This window comes from Microcebus murinus, chromosome 8, assembly GCF_040939455.1.
Source record: "Microcebus murinus isolate Inina chromosome 8, M.murinus_Inina_mat1.0, whole genome shotgun sequence".
NCBI lineage: Eukaryota > Metazoa > Chordata > Mammalia > Primates > Cheirogaleidae > Microcebus > Microcebus murinus.
In genome coordinates this window covers 14,518,829-14,539,855 of record NC_134111.1, presented here as the reverse complement: position 1 = coordinate 14,539,855, position 21,027 = coordinate 14,518,829, and the positions used below count along the sequence as shown (strand labels likewise).

The window sequence follows — 21,027 nt, the reverse complement described above, 5'->3', positions numbered from 1 at the left end:
GATGGATGTGTTGATGCTAAACCCACTCATCAAGAAGAATGAAATTACAACCACTGGGAAACTTTAGGGAGTTATACAGCCTTGAGAAGTTCAGAACTAATCTTTTGTGGTGATGAACTGGTCATTGACCAAACCCTTCTTGTGGACTCATTACTTTTCAACACATTCATCAATACCAAAGCTTTGGGGGTAACTGGACTTCATGGATCTATAGCATTGTGCCACTATACACTCCCTGAAGATGCATTGCATGGTATGGACTATGTTTTCCCAAGGTTAAAACTAGGGAAATTGATTGCCTTTCCTATAAGTTTACATAATCGGAAAACCCCAGAAGTGGAAAGTGTTTTAAGCAGTCATTAATGTCAAACATTTGTTTCCTTATAAAATTCTTCTATCCAACCCAGGCAGCATCAGGTCCTGTTTAAAGTATTTCTGGAGAAAATCTTTATTCCAGTTAAATAATGCCATATATATATATGGCATTATTTAACTAGAATAAAATAGAAATACTGTATATATATATATATATATATACACACACACACACACACTAGAATAACTGTATATATATACATATATATGTGTATATATATATATATATATCCAGTCCTTCATTATTTCTAGTGACTAGTCTAATTTTCTTTACTGTTGTTTAAGACTTTATTCACCTAAACTTTACCTCCATAGAAATGGATCCCTCTAGGAAGCTTCTCATAGTAGACTTTATATATTTATAAAACTAAATAACTACACTTAAAACCAATTATGTTTTCTCTCAGTCATTTTTATTTATAATGTACAAACTCAAACTTATTTGCTTTTATCCAAGTACACCATTCTTTGACCTTTTCTGTAAATAGTAGGGGAGCCTAGAAACTCAATAAAAACTACTTCTTGAAATATCTTTGGGATCTCAATTTTTGTCTTTAAAACATGCCATGTGATCTTTTCTCATACTCCATATTGAATCTATGCTTACTTTAAAACACCATATTTTAACTTATTCATTAGATGGAACACTTCCACACATCAAATATTCAGGTTAAATGGATTCTCTAATGAAAGGACTCTGTATTTACTCTGCAGCATACTGGATCTTTGTCATGCCGCTGTTTCCTCCAAAGTGGTGTGTGTTTAAGTTTGGGGTGGATAGCCTCAATGGCTCACAAACATAGGATAGTATCATTTTTCTTGATGATGTTGTTGTTTTGTAAAATATAGTAACTGTTGAACATGTGGCTATCATACCGAAACACCTAACTTTTACTGAAGACCTGGGCATTGTCCCATGGTATATTAGGATGTGCTGTTGCTTAATATCTTACTAAAGATGATTGCTGAATCCTTGAAATGTGTCTACTGTGAACATTTGAAAGGCAGGTGAATGCCAAGGTCAGGCTATCACTCAGCAAAGCCAACTGGCTGGCTGCCCACATTTCTCATAACATTTCATTTATTTTGATGGATTCACCTAGGTACAAGTCCTGGCACTCAGGTTTGGGGCTCAGATACTTTGATGTTTATAAACACATTAAGTGGTTCCATCTCTTGGGTACAGATTCACATTAACCAAGGGCATGGAGACTAGCAAATGAAACACACTGCCAAAGTATAAATTGATAAAGAAAAGAAAAATGGCCTTGCAGCTTGCAGGACGCAGGTCAGTTTGGTCAGGCCCTTCTGTCCCTATTGGCAGATATTTCAGGGAAGCTAAATGAAAATTTGGATATTTCCCAGCAAACATGAAATCAGAGTAAGGAAAACTCAGTTTTCTGATTAAAGTATTTAGTAGCATGAACCTAATGTTTTGTAGACATTCATTTCTCCATAGGGAGTTGAGTGTCCTGGGACTCAGTGTGGCGAAGAGCTGGGTGGGTGCTGCTGGCATTTGCATCTTCTTCCCATGGTTGCACAGCTCCTTGGGTGTATCATGGTGGTCACAATGGAGCCAGTGTCCTTCTCTGTAGATGGACAGTTCTGTTGCTTATGACTCAAATCTGAGAAGGCAGTGCTTTCTTATATTCCCCAAATTCACTGTTCTCTGACCATGTAGTGCAGGCAAGCTTTTAAGGAAAGAATGAAGGGAATTATGTTCAGCTGTCCAGAAACTGTGGAATTTAGTGACACAGGGCAACATTAGAGTAATGAGTCCCGTACATGGAAAGACAGGCAGGATAGGTATTCAGAGGTGATTGATAGAAGAGGAAAAAAGACAAAGAAACAGACAAAGGAAAGTTATGTTAGAGTCTTATGCTCCGAGTGATCCTGTGAAAGTTCATACGTGATCATGCAATCTGAATCAACGTGGACATTTGTAAATATCTGCTCATGCTGAATGAACAAATTTAAGGCTATATAGACACATTTTGTTTGTGATGTTCGTTGTCTTCTCCTGACACAATTTTCTAACATGAGAAACAACAAAAAAATATCTTTTCTTAAAAAAGAAACTACTCCACCTATTAGTATATATATTCTGTGCTAGTCATCCCCATTTTCAATTAACATTTATTGATTAAAGAAAGATCTAGTCTGGTGGAAGAGATGCATGAAACTGGGCAATCAGATGCAATGTGATAAATGTTGCCATGGGGATAAGCCGAGATGCCATGAGTAGACTCAGGAGGGAGGCCCTGGGGCCATGACTGAGTCATTCTAGAGAGGCCCATGGGCAAGGCAGTCACAGTAGGGCTGGGCATACAGTCATTTGTAGGTTAACCTAAGATGGAAATATGATTCTGGTTTTAGAGATTAATTGATTTACCAAATATATGTTGATATCAAGCTTTGTTAGCATTGTGTGTACACTGAACACAAGAAACAAGATTCAGTTTTCCCAGCACCATTTATTGAAGAGGGATTCTTTTCCCCAGCGTATGTTTTTGTCTGCTTTGTCAAAGATGAGATGGCTATATGAGGATGGTTTTATATCAGGATTCTCACATCTGTTCCACTGGTCAATATTCCTGTTTTTGTGCCAATACCATATTGTTTTAATTACTACAGCTTTGTAGTATAGTTTGATATCTGGCATATTAATGCCTCCCATTTTGTTTTTGTTGCCTAGAATTGCTCTTGATATTCGGGGTCTTCTTTGGTTCCATACGAAGCGTAAAATTATTTTTTCTATATCTGTGAAGAATGCTGATGGGATTTTAATAGGTATTGCATTGAATCTGTAGATCAGTTTGGGTAGTATAGACATTTTGATGATATTGAGTCTTTCACCTCTCACAAAAACCAACTCACGCTGGTTAACAGACTTAAACCTAAGATATGAAACTATTAGAACTCTAGAGGAAAAAGTTGGAAACACTCTCCTAGACATCGGCCTGGGCAAAGAGTTTATGAAGAAGACCCCAAAGGCAATCACAGCTGCAACAAAAATAAATAAATGGGACATGATCAAACTACAAAGCTTCTGCACAGCCAAAGAAATAGTCATGAAAGTAAACAGACAACCTACAGAATGGGAGAAAATTTTTGCATCCTATGCATCCGATAAGGGACTGATAACTAGAATATACTTAGAACTCACGAAAATTAGGAAGAAAAAATCAAATAACCCCATTAAAAAGTGGGCAAAGGACTTGAACAGAAATTTTTCTAAAGAAGACAGAAGAATGGCCAACAAACATATGAAGAAATGCTCAACATCTCTAATCATCAGGGAAATGCAAATCAAAACCACAATGAGATATCACTTAACCCCAGTGAGAATGGCCTTTATCAAAAAATCTCCAAACAATAAATGCTGGCGTGGTTGCGGAGAGAGAGGAACACTCCTACACTGCTGGTGGGACTGCAAACTAGTTCAACCTCTGTGGAAAGCAATATGGAGATACCTTAAAGCGATACAAGTGAATCTACCATTTGATCCAGCAATCCCATTGCTGGGCATCTACCCAAATGATCCAGTGACACTCTACAAAAAAGACACCTGCACTCGAATGTTTATAGCAGCACAATTCATAATTGCAAGGCTGTGGAAACAGCCCAAGTGCCCATCAATCAAAGAATGGATTAATAAAATGTGGTATATGTACACCATGGAGTACTATTCAGCTCTAAGAAACAATGGTGATATAGCACACCTTATATTTTCCTGGTTAGAGCTGGAACCCATACTACTAAGTGAAGTATCCCAAGAATGGAAAAACAAGCACCAGATATATTCTCCAGCAAACTGGTATTAACTGAGTAGCACCTAAGTGGACACATAGGTGCTACAGTAATAGGGTATTGGGCAGGTGGGAGGGGGGAGGGGGGCGGGTATATACATACATAGTGAGTGAGATGTGCACCATCTGGGGGATGGTCATGATGGAGACTCAGACTTTTGGGGGGAGGGGGGGAAATGGGCATTTATTGAAACCTTAAAATCTGTACCCCCATAATATACCAAAATAAAAAAAATAATTAAAAAAAAAAAAAAAAAAAAAAAAAAAGAAACAAGATTCAGTTCGTGTGGAATTCATATACTAGGAGGTAGACTTTGTTTACTTTTTGATTAGCTTTTGTAAATTTACATCTGAAGGCATTGTTATTGTTTTGTACTGTCTCTCTCCCTCTCTCTCTCTCTCTCTCTCTCTCTCTTTTTGTTTTTTGGTTTTTTTGGGAAGAGGACTTCCAAAATGATATTGTGTTTTCCCTTCTTTGAAGAACAATTCTTAAATTTATCTTTAAAAATCTCTTCTGAAAAGCAGAACAACATGGCAAATGACTAGGTCCACACTGGTAAACTTATCAATTGTTACAATTAATATGGAATTCTTACACTTATGTATTTTATGAAGAAGCAGCCTATTAAACCTCCCCAAATTCTCAGAATGCTTTTATTATGCTAATAAGTATTACCACCAAATGAATTGATGTTTCTCCTGTGGCCAAAGCAGCAATGATTTTACAAGAGGGAGAGGCATGAAGTTGGTTATCTCTTCCTGGCAGATGGGCTGTCTCTCCCCAACCCCTCCTTCCCCTACAGACATAGGTTGATAAAATTTTGCTTCCTGTTCCTGGAAAATAAAAATATTTAAAAAATGCAAAACAAAAGAAAACTCTTAATTTGGATTTAAACTACCTGTAATCTAATAATTCAGGCAGAAAAAGCCTTTAGAGCAAACCTTTTTTGAAAGTGTGGGGGGATGGTCTATATTTAACTAGCGGTACTGAGGGGACATTCTGGGGACTGCTGCAGATAGTGGCTACTCTATTCACAAAGACTAGGGAAAAAGAAGGCTCTCATCAGTAGATGAATAGAAACACTGACTGGCTTTGAGGCGAGTAATTGCCTTACTCACACACACTAAAATTTCAGCCAGAGAAGTCCTTCTTTAAGGAGAGCACAAATGATGTGTGATGCATACTTATGCAGATAAAGTATAAGTTACCTTGGGTTTATTTAATTATTCCTGGTCCAGGGATTTTCTGAAAAATAGCCAACATACTACCTTACCGTAGATATAAATAAAAGGTCCAAATCTCTGTTAACTTCTTTTTTCTTGTGTGATATATATGTTAGGATTGGCTATTAACCATCACAGAGTAGTAGGGAAGTTAAACACACTTTCTTAACATTTCTAATTAAAAGGAGCATAGGAATATTGATTGTCACAGTGGAAATATAATTTGCTATTTCTTTCCTTTTTAAATGCCTATATGGTACTTATTAACATTTTTAATAGCAAATGCAATAAAAATAATTAAAAGCACATTTAGTTCCTGTTCTGCCTCATTTCATTAATTTCTTCTTTTTTTTTTATTTTGAAGAAAATGTTGTAAAATTGATGTCTTAGCTGTAGCTGCCCTTTTATGATTTTAAATTTCTGCATGTGAAGAAGGTATTAGACAAATTTTCTCCTACATACATGCTATCTTTAAACTTAAAGAGGGACTATAACTCCATTCTTCTGATTTTGAAGGCAAAATATAAATTTTTACAATGAATTGAATGCTTAATTTTCAAAGTTTATTACATTTGATTTTTTTTCAGAGTTAATAATAGACGCTTACTAAAGAAATATGTGGAAAAAATAATGTTTTGAGCTAGGTCAAATGTGTCTTTCCATTTTAGTACTGGTTTTGGCCCCCTGAGGAAGCCAAGGTTTTTCTACTAAAAAAAGTGAAAGTCTTAGTCCCCAGCTTTTCCTCTGGCAAGCCTTATGAGAATGCCACTTGCCCCAGAGGCAGACAGGGAGCTCGGAGTGCTCATTCAGTGCCGTCTTGCTGGGACGGTTTTTGGCTTGGGAGTTAGCAGTGGTGGTGAAAAAGTGTAGTTATTGAAAATTAGGAGCTGGGGCGAATTGCCAAAATTTCCCCCAGATGTTCAGCAGCATCTAAAGGTCATATGTGTGTTATGGAGACCAAATTAATCATGCTGTCCTAGACCTTAGCATGAAGCTGCAGGGCCACGTATTCTTTTCAGGCAGCCGTATATTGCCAATGGCTTTACTATTTTCTTAACCTTTGTTTAGAATCTCCTTTGACTCCCAGGCAATTACAACCTTTAACTAACCACTAGAAAGGGAAGCACATTAAACACACCTTGTTCAACTTGAAGAGATAACAGGGTCATGACGGTTTCCTCAGCCTGCGATGACCTTCTTCTGCCTTTCAGATCTAAGCTCTTTCTGATCCAGATTTTCTTCAACTGGGAAATGGTCAGAATAGGTTTGATCTTTAGCATTTCTAACACTTAACACCTTCAGAGATCTCTTCCCTGCATTTGTATCCATTCAGCACCACACTGATGAGTTAGTCTTTTGTTCTTTTACTGTTTAGTAAACTATTAATCTTTCCAAACAGATTCCCATTTATTTGGGGGCAGTAAGCTCATCTGGAATCCTTCCTTCCTTCCTACCTATCATCTGTTTTTTCTTCCTTCTTTCCATCAATGCAGTATATATCAGCATTTATCTTAGCAACAGGCTGAGACCATACTTAGGCTTCAAAAACACATATGTTCATTAAGAGTTTACAGAAATCTTAAAACTGTCTCTTTCAAAGACACTGTTTTTCATGACTCAATGACGGTTAATCCTCGAGAACAATTATGTATGGGTTTTTTTTGTGTGTGTATTCTTCAGATTTATGAGACATGGTTACAAAACTTAAATTGATATAGACAAAATGGTTTATAAACAGTTTTCACTTACATTATTTCCTGGAAAGCTCACAAAATTGTATGCAAGTATCACCTTTATTTTGTGTGTGAGCAAAGTGAGGCTGTGTTATATCTAGAAGGCAGAAAAGAAAAGTGGGAGTGGTTTTGTGACATGCTGGATGTGTCAGACAATGCCCCTGTTTGACACCTAAGAAGGTAAAAGCCTTATCTTAAATCATACAAGTAATTATTAACGGGCAGCCTAGTGGGGCAGACCAGGCTGCTAGGTTTACTATTTTCTATCTCTCTACAATGAATATTACACATTAGGCATGCATAATCTATTAGGGTTTTATATCACACCTTGATAATTAATTTTGAAAAAATATTTAAAATTAAAAATTAAAATTCTGAAAGTAACTTCAAGGTAAAGATAAAGAATAAATACCATACAAAGCCAAAAAATGTTTTCTGGGTTTTTTACATTCATATACATGAAAGATATGGGTGGATGCACTGTGTATGAAAAACTGTGCTAGACATTGAGGATTCAGTGAGAAGTGACTATGTTCTCTGCCTTCCTTGTAGGCAAGAGGTCAGTTTGTTAAATGGTAGAATTTTGGACAGACTTAGTAGAAGACTACATTTGTAGCCTGCTCATCTCCTAAAATCATGCTTAAAGCTGATTGGCTTATTAGTGATTCATGCTGACTAATCAACCCCAGAAATTTAGGGCTATTGATCTAGTTCGTAGACCAGTGACATTCTTTTGGGGCTCTTTAAACCATAACATATAGCTCCTGGAATGGGTGGACAAGGATACTCCTAGGTTGTCTTTTCTCTTTAGATTTCACATTCATATAGCTAGGATATCCTCGCATTGTGGAAATGTATCATTCAAGATTAAAGACTATTCTTAACTCTTAATAAAGCTGAGCATAGTGATTCAGTCCAAATATTTTGGGAACACTTAGTAGGCATTTTACTAGGCACTGGAGAGGTAAAGATGAGTGTGAAATAGTCTCTGGCCAGGTGGAAATCAGTTCATACTTAAACATAATTTGGGAAATAACAAGTGTAGAGAAAGATTGATAAAACTGCTCATATGTTTCTGGATGACTACTTAGATTTATAATTATGCTTAAACAGATTAGGTCAACTGTGTATGTAAGAAAGCTAGTAAGTAGATAATTGGGGATTAAAATCCAGTTGTACTGACTCCAAAACCACTAATCTGTAATGCAACCACAAAATTTCTCTGAGTTTGAGATGGATCATTTTAGCAGTTCCAGATCTGCATCACTCCAGGACTTAATTTCTATCATAGGGGTTCTCAAACTTGAATGTGCACAGAAATCATCTAAAGAGCTTGTTAAAACAAAGATTGTTCAGCGCTTCCCAGGAATACGTAGGTTTAGGCTAGGGATGAATAACTGCTATTTATATAAACTCAGAGGTGATTTTGAGCAACACTAAGCTTCAGAAATGTTTCTCAAACTTTGGCTCATACCCAAGTCACCTGGAGAGCCTGTTAAAAGAAATTTTTGGTCCTACCTTGGCCCTGGAGATTCAGAAGGTCTAGGATAGGGTGAATAAATTTTTTTAAAAAAAGCAAACTTTCAGATGGTGCTGACTCTGCTGGTCCATGGACTTCTCTGAGCTAAGGAACTATCTAAATAGGTGGATAGAATTAATCTACTGAGAGACCCAATATTGAAAACTGTGAGTCCTTTGATGAGTATCTGTATTCTACTTAGCATGAAGTTGTCTCATCAGAGAAGGAGAAAAAAAGTAGGAAACTATGAACAGCACAAATCTCATGGACAATTTTAAGAAGCAGTAGGAACTATAAACAGCACTGGTGCTGATATATAGGAAGGGTGTTGTACACATAGAAGAAGACTGTCTGAAGGATATAGTACCCTTACCTTTCTCTCTACTTACAGATTAATCTGGTGATCATTTCCCTCTTCTTAAGAATATTTCATCCATGAACTCTCTTTTTAACATTAACATATAAAGTTGATAGAAAATTTGAATAATATGAAAAGAGCTATTGAATGAGATCACTAGAAATAGTGTTCATGTAGAGAAAAAAGGTGGGCCAGTACCAAGGCCTGGGGAACTCCACAGTTGAGAGGAATTGGAGAAGTGCTTAGCAATGCAGAACAAAATACAGGAATGTGTGGTGCCACAGGAGCCAGTAAAAGGCTCCTCTGGGAGGCTTGAGCAGTATACAGATTGGAATGCTGCTGAGAAATATTGTACGGTAATGAAAAAAATTGACTGATTTGGCTCCATGGAGGTCATGACATATCTCATTGGAATATTGTGTGCAACCCCAGTTTTCTTTCTTTGCAGAATGAAGGTATAGTGAGAAAGTAGAGATTAAAAATAGAACCAATTCTATCTAATGTGTTTCTGTGCATGTAACATTTTTTTTGAATTTATAGATTTCCTTCTAAATATTTTTTCTTTCTTATTAATATAACACTTTCTTATTCGCATATATTTATATTGTATTTTGATAATTGACATCAATCATAATTTTTTTCAAAATTTTTCTCTTTTTATAAGATTATTTTTGCAAGTGAATTTTAAAGATCATTTTATCAGTTTAAGAAAAAAGTTCTGTTAGGATTTTTATTGGAATTGCTTTAAATTTTTAGATTGATAAAGGAAGAATGGACATCTTTCCCTTACTGAATTTTTTAAAGAGGAATTGGAAGATTCTCTACATCCTTCAAGTCATTTTATAACTCCCCCAATAAAGTCTTATATTTTTTTTCTCCTTGAACATTAAAACTTTCTAAAGTCATTTAATATATCTTTTGTCATTGTAAATATTGCTGTTTTACATATTTTTATTATGGTAAAGCATAAATAACATAAAATTTACCATTCTAACCATTTTTAAGTGTGCAGTTGAGTGACATTAAGTACATTCACATTCTTGTGCAGCCATCACCACCACCCATTTCTAGAACATTTTCCACCTTCTCAAGCTGAAACTGTGTACCAATTAAAAAATAACTCCATTTCTCCTCCCCTGACCCCTGGCAACTACTATTCTACTTTCTGATTCTACTATGTGACCACTCTAGGTATATAGTTGTATCATAAAATTGGTATGATTTGTTCTTTTGTGACTAACTTATTTGCCTTAGCATAATGCCTTTAAGGACCTTGTATGTTGTAGCAACTGTCAGGATTATTTCCTTTTCAAGGCTGAATGATTATATATATATATATATATATATATATATATGATATATATGTGTATACATATATGCCACATTTATTTTTCATTCATCTATCATTGAGCAGTTGGATTGCTTCCACCTTTTTGCCGTTGTGAATAATGCTGCTATGAACACAGGCATACAGATCTGTTTGAATTCCTGCTTTCAGTTCCTTGGGGTGTATAACCAGAAGTGGAATTGCTAGATCATATGGCAATTTTATTTTAGACATATTGAAATGTGAATTTCCAGCTGTAATTTCTGTATTTTGAAATACATTCTCGTTTTGTTCACATACCATTTTCCTGATTTCCTTTAATTTGTTTGTCCTTGCCTTCTTTTAGCTCTCAGAGCATATTTAAGATAGTTGTTTTAAAATCTTTGTCTAGTGAGAAAGAAACCATAGCACAAACCATAGCACCCATCACTGTTTTTTATAGCTTTCAAACGGAGATCCATACTGTACTGTCATTTTTGTCTGAGCTCCATTTTTGTCTGTCAGGCAAAACAAAAACCAGTTCCTCAAGCAGCCCACAGACAGACCAAGACATTTTAAACAAGTTCCACTGTTTTCCATCCATCAAAAAAACTGGAAATTGGGCCATTTTCTTTTGACTGCATCACACTGTGCCAGGGTGGGACAAGGGCCAGCAAAAATGCCATGAAATGTCCTGCCTTTTTCAGTGTGGATTTTTTTTTTTTTTTTTTGATTGAGCATTCACTTGGTGGCTGCAGATATTTGACTGGTTATGAGAGATCCCACAAAAATATTTCAGTCAGTCTGCAGTAGCTTATTGGATATTTCTGTGGCAGAATGAGGCATTGGGGCTTCCTAGTCTGCCAACTTTCTGACATCAGATCTATTTTCCATATTTTAATTGTTTTAAAAAATAATTGTAGTTGTGGTTTTTACCCCTGAACATGTTCGGAATCACAGTTGCTTAGCCTCATCCCAGACCGCCTAATCTTGATTCTAGAAATGTAAAATTAATATTGTGCAATATATAGATCATAGCTGTCATCCTTGTTTTGTTTCTAATTTAATGTTAATCTATCCAGGAGTGAGTCAGCAACAATCATAATTATTGGAGAGTGATAAATGCCAAATTGTAATTGATAAAATTGCCAGTTCTTTTGTATAAACAAATTAATTTTGAACAACAAATGCAAATCAAAATAAAAGAAAATAATAAAGCAAAGAGCAACAAAAGACACTTGCTCAGCATTTCTAACAAGTTTCCAGATGATATTGATGCTGCTGTTCCACAGCTCATATTTGAGTAGCACTGATTTAGCACTGTCTCATGTAGGTCAACATCACAAACTTATAATGAGCATAATTTTGAAAAAATGTATCACTTGTGATCATTTATAAAAAAAATGTACTTTTATTAGCATACAGTCCTGTAATCATAGAAGCAGGATAAATGAGGAAATTATAAATGGCAATGAGTACAATTTGCAATTTTTGGAAGCAGTAGGCACTGTAAGTACTAACTACAAGTTAAATATGAGAAATGGTCTCTACACGATATCTTTATTGATGTTCTGAAGTGATATGTTGTTGGAAACCATGAGTATAGCTTCTAATAGTGGACAAATATTCCAAAATATTTGTTATTTCTACTAAACTCTTGCATTCAACTCACTAAAGTTTTATTTAGTATAATTGCTATTTCTCTAAATTGAGTTAATTTTTTGTGCTATCTTTTTCAGACATTCTATTGAGATAATATGAACTTAATAAAATTTGGAATTTTTTTTCTTCTTTCAATGTGTTTTAGATGTTCTATATTGGACAAAAATTGTTTGTTTCTTAAAGGCAAAATCTGTAGCCCTGCTCCTTTTGGAAGTTCTCTGAAAATTATCTCAATAGCTTTTATTGGTCTATTCCAGTTTGTAAATTTTGTTAATTATTATTTATTTTTGGTAGGAGGAAAAAAATGTACTTTGTTGAACTCTCCAAATACCTACGTGTGTGTTTTAACACACACTTTCCACTTACTTTTAAGAAAACTCCTCTGATTCCTTTTTCACTCACATTTTGTATAGTTTTGTAATTCTACCATATCTAGCACCTTTTTTAAAGGATGTTGATTGAATGTGCAAAGTGAATGTTTTATATCAAAATAGAAAAAATTAGTAACATCCCTCCTCATTTTCCTTAACAAAATTTGGTGATTTCCTGTTTTACTCATATTTATTTATATTGTTGCTTAGGAAATCCTTCATTAGACCATATACTCATTAGAGACAGCTCTTATTTTAATTTGTATTCCCACGTACATCTAGTGTAGTATCTTAGACCCTAACATACTCCAGTACATTTTGTTGAATGATAAATGATATTATTTAAAGGGAATTGGCCAACTGTTGAATCCCTATATCTAAACATTTTTCAAGCCAAAGCTGGCTAAACATTTTTAAGGTATGCTTTAAGAGCATTTTTATTTAAGTTGAAGTTTATCCCAGGTGTCTTTTAAAGTGCTAAAATGTTATATTTCTCTAATGTGAAATAATATAGAAAATTTAAAAGTATTTTAATTTCTTTTAAGATATTCTCAGATTATTTAGTATAAATGTCTTTGGATTGTTTATGATCTATTTATAGTTGGAATTATTTAAAATTGAAAGTGTGAATATTATGAGTAAAAGAAAATAATTTAAATTTTAAAAAATCCAAACTTTTGAGCTATTTAACAGAAGATGAATTTATGGAATGTGTTGCCTTTTTAAAAAAATTTTGAAGAACTTATTGAATTTATTTCAGGAGCCATTAAGTGTCTGTATTTGTGGAGACTTAAGCACATCAGAAAGGTATTGAAACAATAAGTATAGGATTGGGATTAAAAAGAGTGAAGAATTAAGTTTTCGGATAATTGGTGTGATTGTGTTGAAAACCAAACTAAGAACCAATGTAAGAAATGCTAATACTCTAACCCTAAGAAACTAAGTACACCTTTTCAAGCAGAAATAAAGATATTTTAAAGAACTTTCCCTGTGCTTCTTATAAAGTAGGCATGTGGTTGAAGAAAATCTATTTTTATTAAAACACACCCACATCCAATCTAGAGACATAATTTCAATATCTCAATGATTTTTTCCCTGTATTTTTTCAAAATGTCACCACTTTTGAGACTATTTTAATATAGATGGATTATATTTCTTTTCAAATTACATATGGCATATAAATACACTGGTGTTTCCCAAAGAAAGTACAAGTGTAATATACAAAAAAATTCAAAGTCCTGCACTTTACCTCCTTTTTAAGAAAAGCGAATCTAATGGTTAGGCCTTTTCCCCCTTTTTTTGGCAAATGAAATGATACATAAACCTTGCATTTTTTTCTGCTTATTATTTCCAGCATTTTTCTCTTTGCACCGGAACATATTAAAAATGTAAGTGAATTTACATAAACTATCTGTATAATGGTCAGCTTTTTCTTATAAGCTAAGCTGATCTCTGCAGGGTGATGAGTAATTTATTGGGCAGTAGCTATATGATGAATAGCTGGGTTACAGACTCAGTTTACTTTGGTCTGTAGGACTACATGTCTCCAGACAATCACAGGACAAATCAACCTCATATTGGACACAAGCATTTCAACTGCTGCATCCATTTACTGGAGGACTAATTTACAAAAGTAGCACTATATACAGATTATTTAATATTTGTCTTTAAATATTCAAACTTCTCCTAAGGATATCATAACTCAACATAATCTCTGTTCTACCTCCAGAGCATCTAGACCATGGTTTAAACTCCTAATATGTCCCTTGTCTCAGCCTGCTGCATAGCATCCTACCTATTCTGTGGGCCCGGCACGTGCAATGGATTACTTTCAGATGTTGGGTGGTAGGAAGTCTTTGAAAAGCAAAGTCAATTAGGATGACTTCCCGCACCACTTAATTAGTCAACTGCTTTCTAAGCACCTATTAAGAGAAACAGAGATTGTTAAGTGGTCTAAGGAATCTATAAGTTGTCTAAGACATAATTCTTACTTTAAGGAGTTAATAACTTCGACAGAGATGAAATCATCACTACCACCACTGTCATCATCATTGTGATATCATTCATTCATTTTGAAATTTTTATCAATTAATTTTTATTCTATATCATTCATTCATTCTTTTTTATATTATTATCTGTGGCACAACCAGTGTGTCCCAAACCTGTCTGTAATGTAGATATGTAGCAGAGAACAAGATGAGCTAGGTTACTGACATCATGAAGCTTGTATTTTGGAGAGCTGAGGTAGGTAAAATGGACATTTAAGCAGCTTTCTATATATTACTATAGATAAACAATTAAATACAACATATGATGTATGATATACTCAAAAGTGATAATGCTACAATGAGAAATAAAGCTGAATAAGAGGATGAAAGAGGACATGGAATTTTATTTTAGAGACAGTGATCAGACAAGGCTTCCCTGAGGCAGGTGATTTGTGCAAGTCTATTGAAAGAAAACATTCCAAGCAGTTCACTTAGTGTGAAACTTTCTTATTGTATACTTAGGTAAGAGATATGCGTGAGCAAATTCATTTCAATCCTTGCAACATTTGAAAATAGTTATTATTATTTCAGTTGTTCAGATTAAAGTAAAACAAACTGAGGCTCAGAAAAATTTAGAAGTGTGTTTGCAATCTCAAAGCTCTTAAATAGCAGAGCTGGATTCAAACCTGTTCATGCAGTGTGTTTTAGGCATTCATTTTTTTTTTTTTTCCCTGAGAAAGGAAAATCAAATCTGGCTTGCATAACTTGGGGAAATTCCCAAGAGAAGAGACATCGGAGCAGGATGTTGAATGAGCGACAGTAATCTATTGTTGGAGGAGTACGAAAGGGATTGGATGGAGCAGAATTAGGAGTGGAATGGTGCTGTGATGGTTGGAACACCTGAGGCCAATGTGGGGAAATGGCAATCAGAGCAGCATGAGGTGCAGGGTTTCTTTCTCAAAAGGAGGTTGTGCTGGATGAGGAACCTGGAGCTTGGAAACAGACAGTTATTTTTCTAGACTCACGCGTTGTACTTGACTCTTTAGATAGTGTAGGGATGTTAAAGAACTTTGGAGAATACAGTAGCATAAGTAAAACCATGCTTTAGCAATGTTTTGGTAATAGGATGATGTAAAGGGGATGGAAAGGAGAGAATTATAGAAAGAGCTCATTAAGTCAGCAGTTCTTAAGCAGGGGCATATAGATGCCTTGGGCATTGATGAATCATTTTAGAAGAGCCACACATTCTTATGTGTATCACTTTATGAACAGAAAAAAATATTTCTCACTAAACTATGTTTTACCATTTTTACAACGGTAAACTTCCCAAGTCAGCTGTGGCTGGGAAAATATAAATTTATTTGCAATCATTACTGAATTCAGGATAGCGTTACTAAATTCAGAATATCACTGTGAATTTTCCAAAATCAAAGGTACTGATACGCAACTATACTATGTGGGGGTCCAAATAATTTATTGATTTATGGATTCTTTAGACAACTTATTCTAGAAATATTTATATTTAGAAGTAGCATATTATAGTGGTTAAGAGTGTGGAACCTATAGCCAGATTTCATGGACTAGATTTTCATCTTTTCAACTTATTAGCAATAAGTGGATATATTATTAATTTCTTTAAAGTCCATTTTTCTCATCCACAAATTTGCCAAGATAACAGTAATCTCATCTGATTATGAGGATTATGTGATATTGCAAATATAAAATAGCATAGTGCCAGACACAGAATAAGATATCTAAGTTATTATTACTCTGTGTTAGACGTCACGTGGTTCTGTCATATTCAAAAACCAAAAAGCACAGTCAGAAGTCATTTCTCTAATACTTTGTCTTGAATTAGAGTGATGGTGCATCACAATCAGTAATTCTGAGTTATAGTTAAAATTTAAACTATAAATTTGAATTTATAGTTGATTCTTTTACAGGGCTGAAAAGTTGGTTATAATTGCTAAATCTTTATTCTTTTTTCCTTTTTCTCACATTGTGAAATAATACCATTTGCTTGCCTCCCTGAGAGTTAATAAATCAAAAGTGTTTATGGTTCTTGACCCAGACCCCCACTTGCTGTTGGTTACTGCCCCTTTTTCACTCTCTCTCAGCCCTCAAGATGAGGGTTTCACGACTTTCTAACCATGGTAGGCTTTGATTCACGGCAGTGTCCTCTCTAGTTCTGTCACTCTGGCTTTGGAGTAGACTTAAGTAGGGCCTTACCGTAGAGAATCACTGACCATCACAGCACACACATTCTGAAGAAGGGACATTCTGAACCCACATTCTGAACCCACCTGGGAATCTGCAGGAACATTGCATTCCAGATAAGTGTTTAGGGGATAAGACAACTATTGCTTGTCTTCATGATGCTACTCTAAAGCTGGTGACTTGGGGGACCCACTGTCTTGATTTACACGGAAAATATGAATAGAAATTCTAAAATGCAAGAGGAATAGAGGTGTTGGATAATAAGCATTATATGAAAACTAAGTGTGGAGTGAATCATTTTGTAAAAAGGGCGGAATTGACCTCTATTGGATCTAGTTCCTCAGAGTGAAGGACTAACTTAGAGTGATGGAGCTGAGACGGGGAACAACAAACAACAAAACACTTCCTATACGTGGTTTCTTCTTGCATTTATTTAGGGCCCGGTTTTTTAAGTCTAATGTGTTTATAGCAGAACTCAATATTGAAATCACTCTGTGCAAATTAGCGTCAATGTTTTAATCTGAGTCACAGAAGCCCATTTGCAATGTATTAAATATTTGCTATCGTATTTATCTTTGTTGAAAGCAGGGCTGCTGTATGGCCTATTGGGTGATTTGTGTACATGTAGGGAACCAGATACCTTCATGTTTTGTTTCATTCGTCCCTAAATAAGTTAGCTACTTCTGGATTGGAAAAGGATGCAAAGCAGTTGGGGAATGGGGTAGAAAGAAATGAGAGTCTCGGTATTTTATAAAGTTTACTGCAAAGAAAAGCTGGCATTCATTTCGAATCCTTGTGGTCTGTGCTTTGCTCTGGTGGATCATGCTCACATATTTCTAGTCCACAGCGCAGAACACAGATCGTCTGAAGAATGAATAGCTTTACTGCACGTATTGTGAGAGATGTACAAGTCTATCTTTCCCCATCAATCATACCTCTTGCCAATATCATGCATGTTGCTCAGCAAGAAAATGTCATTAACCGTTGATATAGAAGCACTCACTTAATTTAGTTACTACATCCTGTTGGTTTTTATGAGTGGTGGGGGAACTGTTTAAAAAAGACCTGTTGTGCTGACAAATGTGCACTGTTCCACAGTGAGGGGCATTTTGAATGATTTTCCAATTTCTAATCTTTTCCCTCATCCTGTTAGAAAAGTAGCCTGTAATGCTTCAAGAATATTTGTATTTAAATCTTTATTGTAGGTTCCATTGTAGCAGGAATAAATGTAAATGGACACACTTTATTTCCATAATTATTTTGCAGAGTATTTTGTCTATTGTCCTGGTGTTTATAGTCAATGCATTTTAACACCATCTACATTTTGGACAGCAGGCATAAAGCTCTGCTGGTTTATCTCACAGAGAGATAAGATTGCCCCCCAAAAGATAGCCATTTATAATATATGCACTTTTGAATAATTAAATGAACTACCGAAGAGGAAATGGATTCTAATGAGCTTTCAAACTGTGATTGTGCCATGCACTGAATCATTCCTTTATGAATACATTTCTCTTGGAGCATGTATAATTATGAAACTTTTTTTTTTCTATCTTGGTAGGAACTGGGAAGTAACAGCCCTCCACAGAGAAACTGGAAGGGAATTGCTATTGCCCTGCTGGTGATTTTAGTTGTATGCTCACTCATCACTATGTCAGTCATCCTCTTAACCCCAGGTAATCTGTCTTTATTCCTCTCTTATGATGGTATTGTGGATGGTAATTTCACATTCAAATGCCTTAAGAGGGTAGCAATATGTGGTATCTTAGGGCACATTAGCATTGGTTGGAATTTTGTAGAAAAGCATAATCAGACATTTTGCAAATGGCACAGTAATTCTGCAGTTCAAATATCATGCAGTGTATTTTTGGGAAGCTGAAAATGTAAAATATATGAATTGAGAATGCCAAGGAGATTTTTGGGTTCCATTGCTACTTAGAGACTTACTATGTTTGTCAGTTTGATAAATGCAGGGAACATTTGACTTTTGGAGATGAAGAAGTGAGCCTGGAAATTTCCATATGTAGATGATAGCCCAACTATATGGAATGGAAAGAGAGGATTTGAGAAAAAAAGAAAAAAGATCAGATCCAAAGGGAGTGATCTAAGCCCCTAAATGTGAACACCTCTTCTTTCTGTCTTCTTTACCTTTCTTTCCCTTAAGTTTTTACGTTCTGAGTTTCTCCTCAGAAATGTCCTTGCAATGATCTTTGGACTGTGTTCTTCAGATTAAAGAGTTTAATACTAATGTAGAAATTATCAGTAGGCTTAATTCTTCTCTGGGGACTATTTCAATACCCAGGAGATTTATTACTCTTTAGTAGGTGCTAATAAGGAAGGCAGAGATAAAGGACTCATTTTTTAAATTCCCCACTGTCTTCCAGATAAATCTGGCATGTTGCTACAACCCACCCACCCAACTGTCTTTCCTCAAAGACTGGCCACCCATATATGGCACAATATTATGCTAAATTGTCATTTCTGGGATAGAATTGAACTAATATGAGAATCAACTGATATTATAAAGTTTTAGCTTGTTATTGAATGTTATTTATTTGCACTTCACTTTCTCTCCCAGATTTGTTATTTTATGAGCCCTTTAAACATATCGAACTTATTTCCTGATGTATAAGATGTGATTAACAATAGCTCTTTTTCAGAGGCATGTAGTCAAGTAATTACAATGACTAATTATACAAATGTCAGTATCAATTGTTCTAACATGGTACTTTGTGAAACATATCATCTTTGTAAAAATATTGACTTTGAAATGTATAAACTGTCAAAAAATGTAATTTGCAGCTTTTATTTAACATATGAAAAGATTGAGAAAGAAATTAAAGGAGCCAGGAGGGAGAAAGAGAAGAGAAAGAGAATTGAAAAAAGAAAAAGAAAATGTCCCAGTAAGAGCTGGCTTATCCAACATTCTCTTCAGGAACCTTCTCTTAACTGCCTCATTTGTACATCTGCAGTACAATGTAATGGAGCGATGTGAGCGCTCCGAGTTGCTGCAGAATGCCAAGAATCTTTGTTAAAGGAAGATGTGCTTCAGCATGGTGTTTCACTTAAACATAAAATTTTAGCATAATTATAAAAAACGAATGACTTGGCTTTGGTGCCTTCTGTTGGTGGCTATTAACCAGATGGGGGGTATTGGTGTCATAATGCCTGTGTATTTGTCTTGAATTCTTTTCTTCCATCCTGATGCTAGTATCCTTGTCCCAGTGATTCACTTTCTCAGATTCTTGTTACTCACTGAAGCCATAGTTGATACTGTTGGACCCTTGAGAGTTTCATGTAACAGACCATGTAGAATGGACCAATCCTTAAACTCCCGCTACCCACCCTTTCCCCAAGTATAAAACAACAATTTAGTTGTGTTCATTTTAGCATGCACTTGTTCATTCATTAAAGCAAGCTCAAATGAATGTTTGTTCATTCATTTATTCCTTCAGTCATCCAATAGATATTTGTGGAGTTCTTACCCCATCCCAAGTGCTGTGGTAGTTAAACCTGCCCCCCACTGTCTTATATCTTTCATCTCCAATCCCTTTCTTCCTCAATTACACAAACACACAAATTTAGAAACCCCCCCCCAGAAGTGATAGACCTAGTTTCATATGAGATTAATCATAGAAATAGAGGTGGCAATTATTATCTAGATTTATAGTTTACCAAGTGCATCTCATATACCCCAGGTTCAAATGTCCTTGCATCTCGTTATTATTTTTGGCAAGGATATTATCAAATCAAAAATAAAATCATTATACTGGAGTGGAAAAGGTATTGCTATAGAAAGCAGATGCCCCACTCTGCACAGAGGTATTCTACATCCTCTGTTTGTAAACTCAGTGCCATCAGGGGGCCTGGAAAATTATGTAAATTGATGAAGTAGATAAGTGTAAGGACAGTGGGTAGGAATTTGCTCAAGTTATGACCAAGCACAATGCCAGCCTACTTATATGGCCATCGGGGTGAGCTCAAACCAAACGTCAGAGTGATACATAAAGATGAACAGTTTGCAGCCCAAGACTTGAGCCATAAACGTGAAATCACACTTGGAAGTTATCTAGTTTTGCCTCCCTCACTGAACAGGGAAAAAGAATCTGGGTTTTCATTAAACTTTTGGTTTGAAGACAAGAATATGCATTAAGAGCAGGTACCCTTTTGAGTTTGCATGTGTGTGTGGCTGTGCATGCCTGTGGCCAGTTTTTAGTGTTTTAATTGCACCAAGCTTTCCATTTTGAACCATCAAGCTGGAGATCCCTCAACTGTGTTAGAATAAATCCACAAGGAAATGCCTCTAGCTGGGAAAACAACATACAACACCTTCTTTCTAATCTTCCGTTTGTCTACCATATGTTCTCAAAGACCAGCTTTCTAGTAAAACAACTCAGGCAGGTGGAAACTTTCAACCAGATAGGGGAATCCATGTCAGGAGGAGAAACCTCTGATCCTAAAATTA

At 35.5% G+C, this 21,027-nt stretch overlaps 1 protein-coding gene across 1 annotated transcript in view; it reads left to right on the top strand.

Moving 5' to 3' along the window:
- DPP10 (dipeptidyl peptidase like 10) overlaps positions 1-21,027 on the top strand; it is a 641,699-nt gene that overhangs the window by 111,642 nt on the left and 509,030 nt on the right. Inside the window, exon 2 of the mRNA XM_020288521.2 lies at positions 18,124-18,238. Coding sequence (XP_020144110.2) covers positions 18,124-18,238 — 115 coding nt within the window. The remainder of the gene's footprint in view (positions 1-18,123; positions 18,239-21,027) is intronic.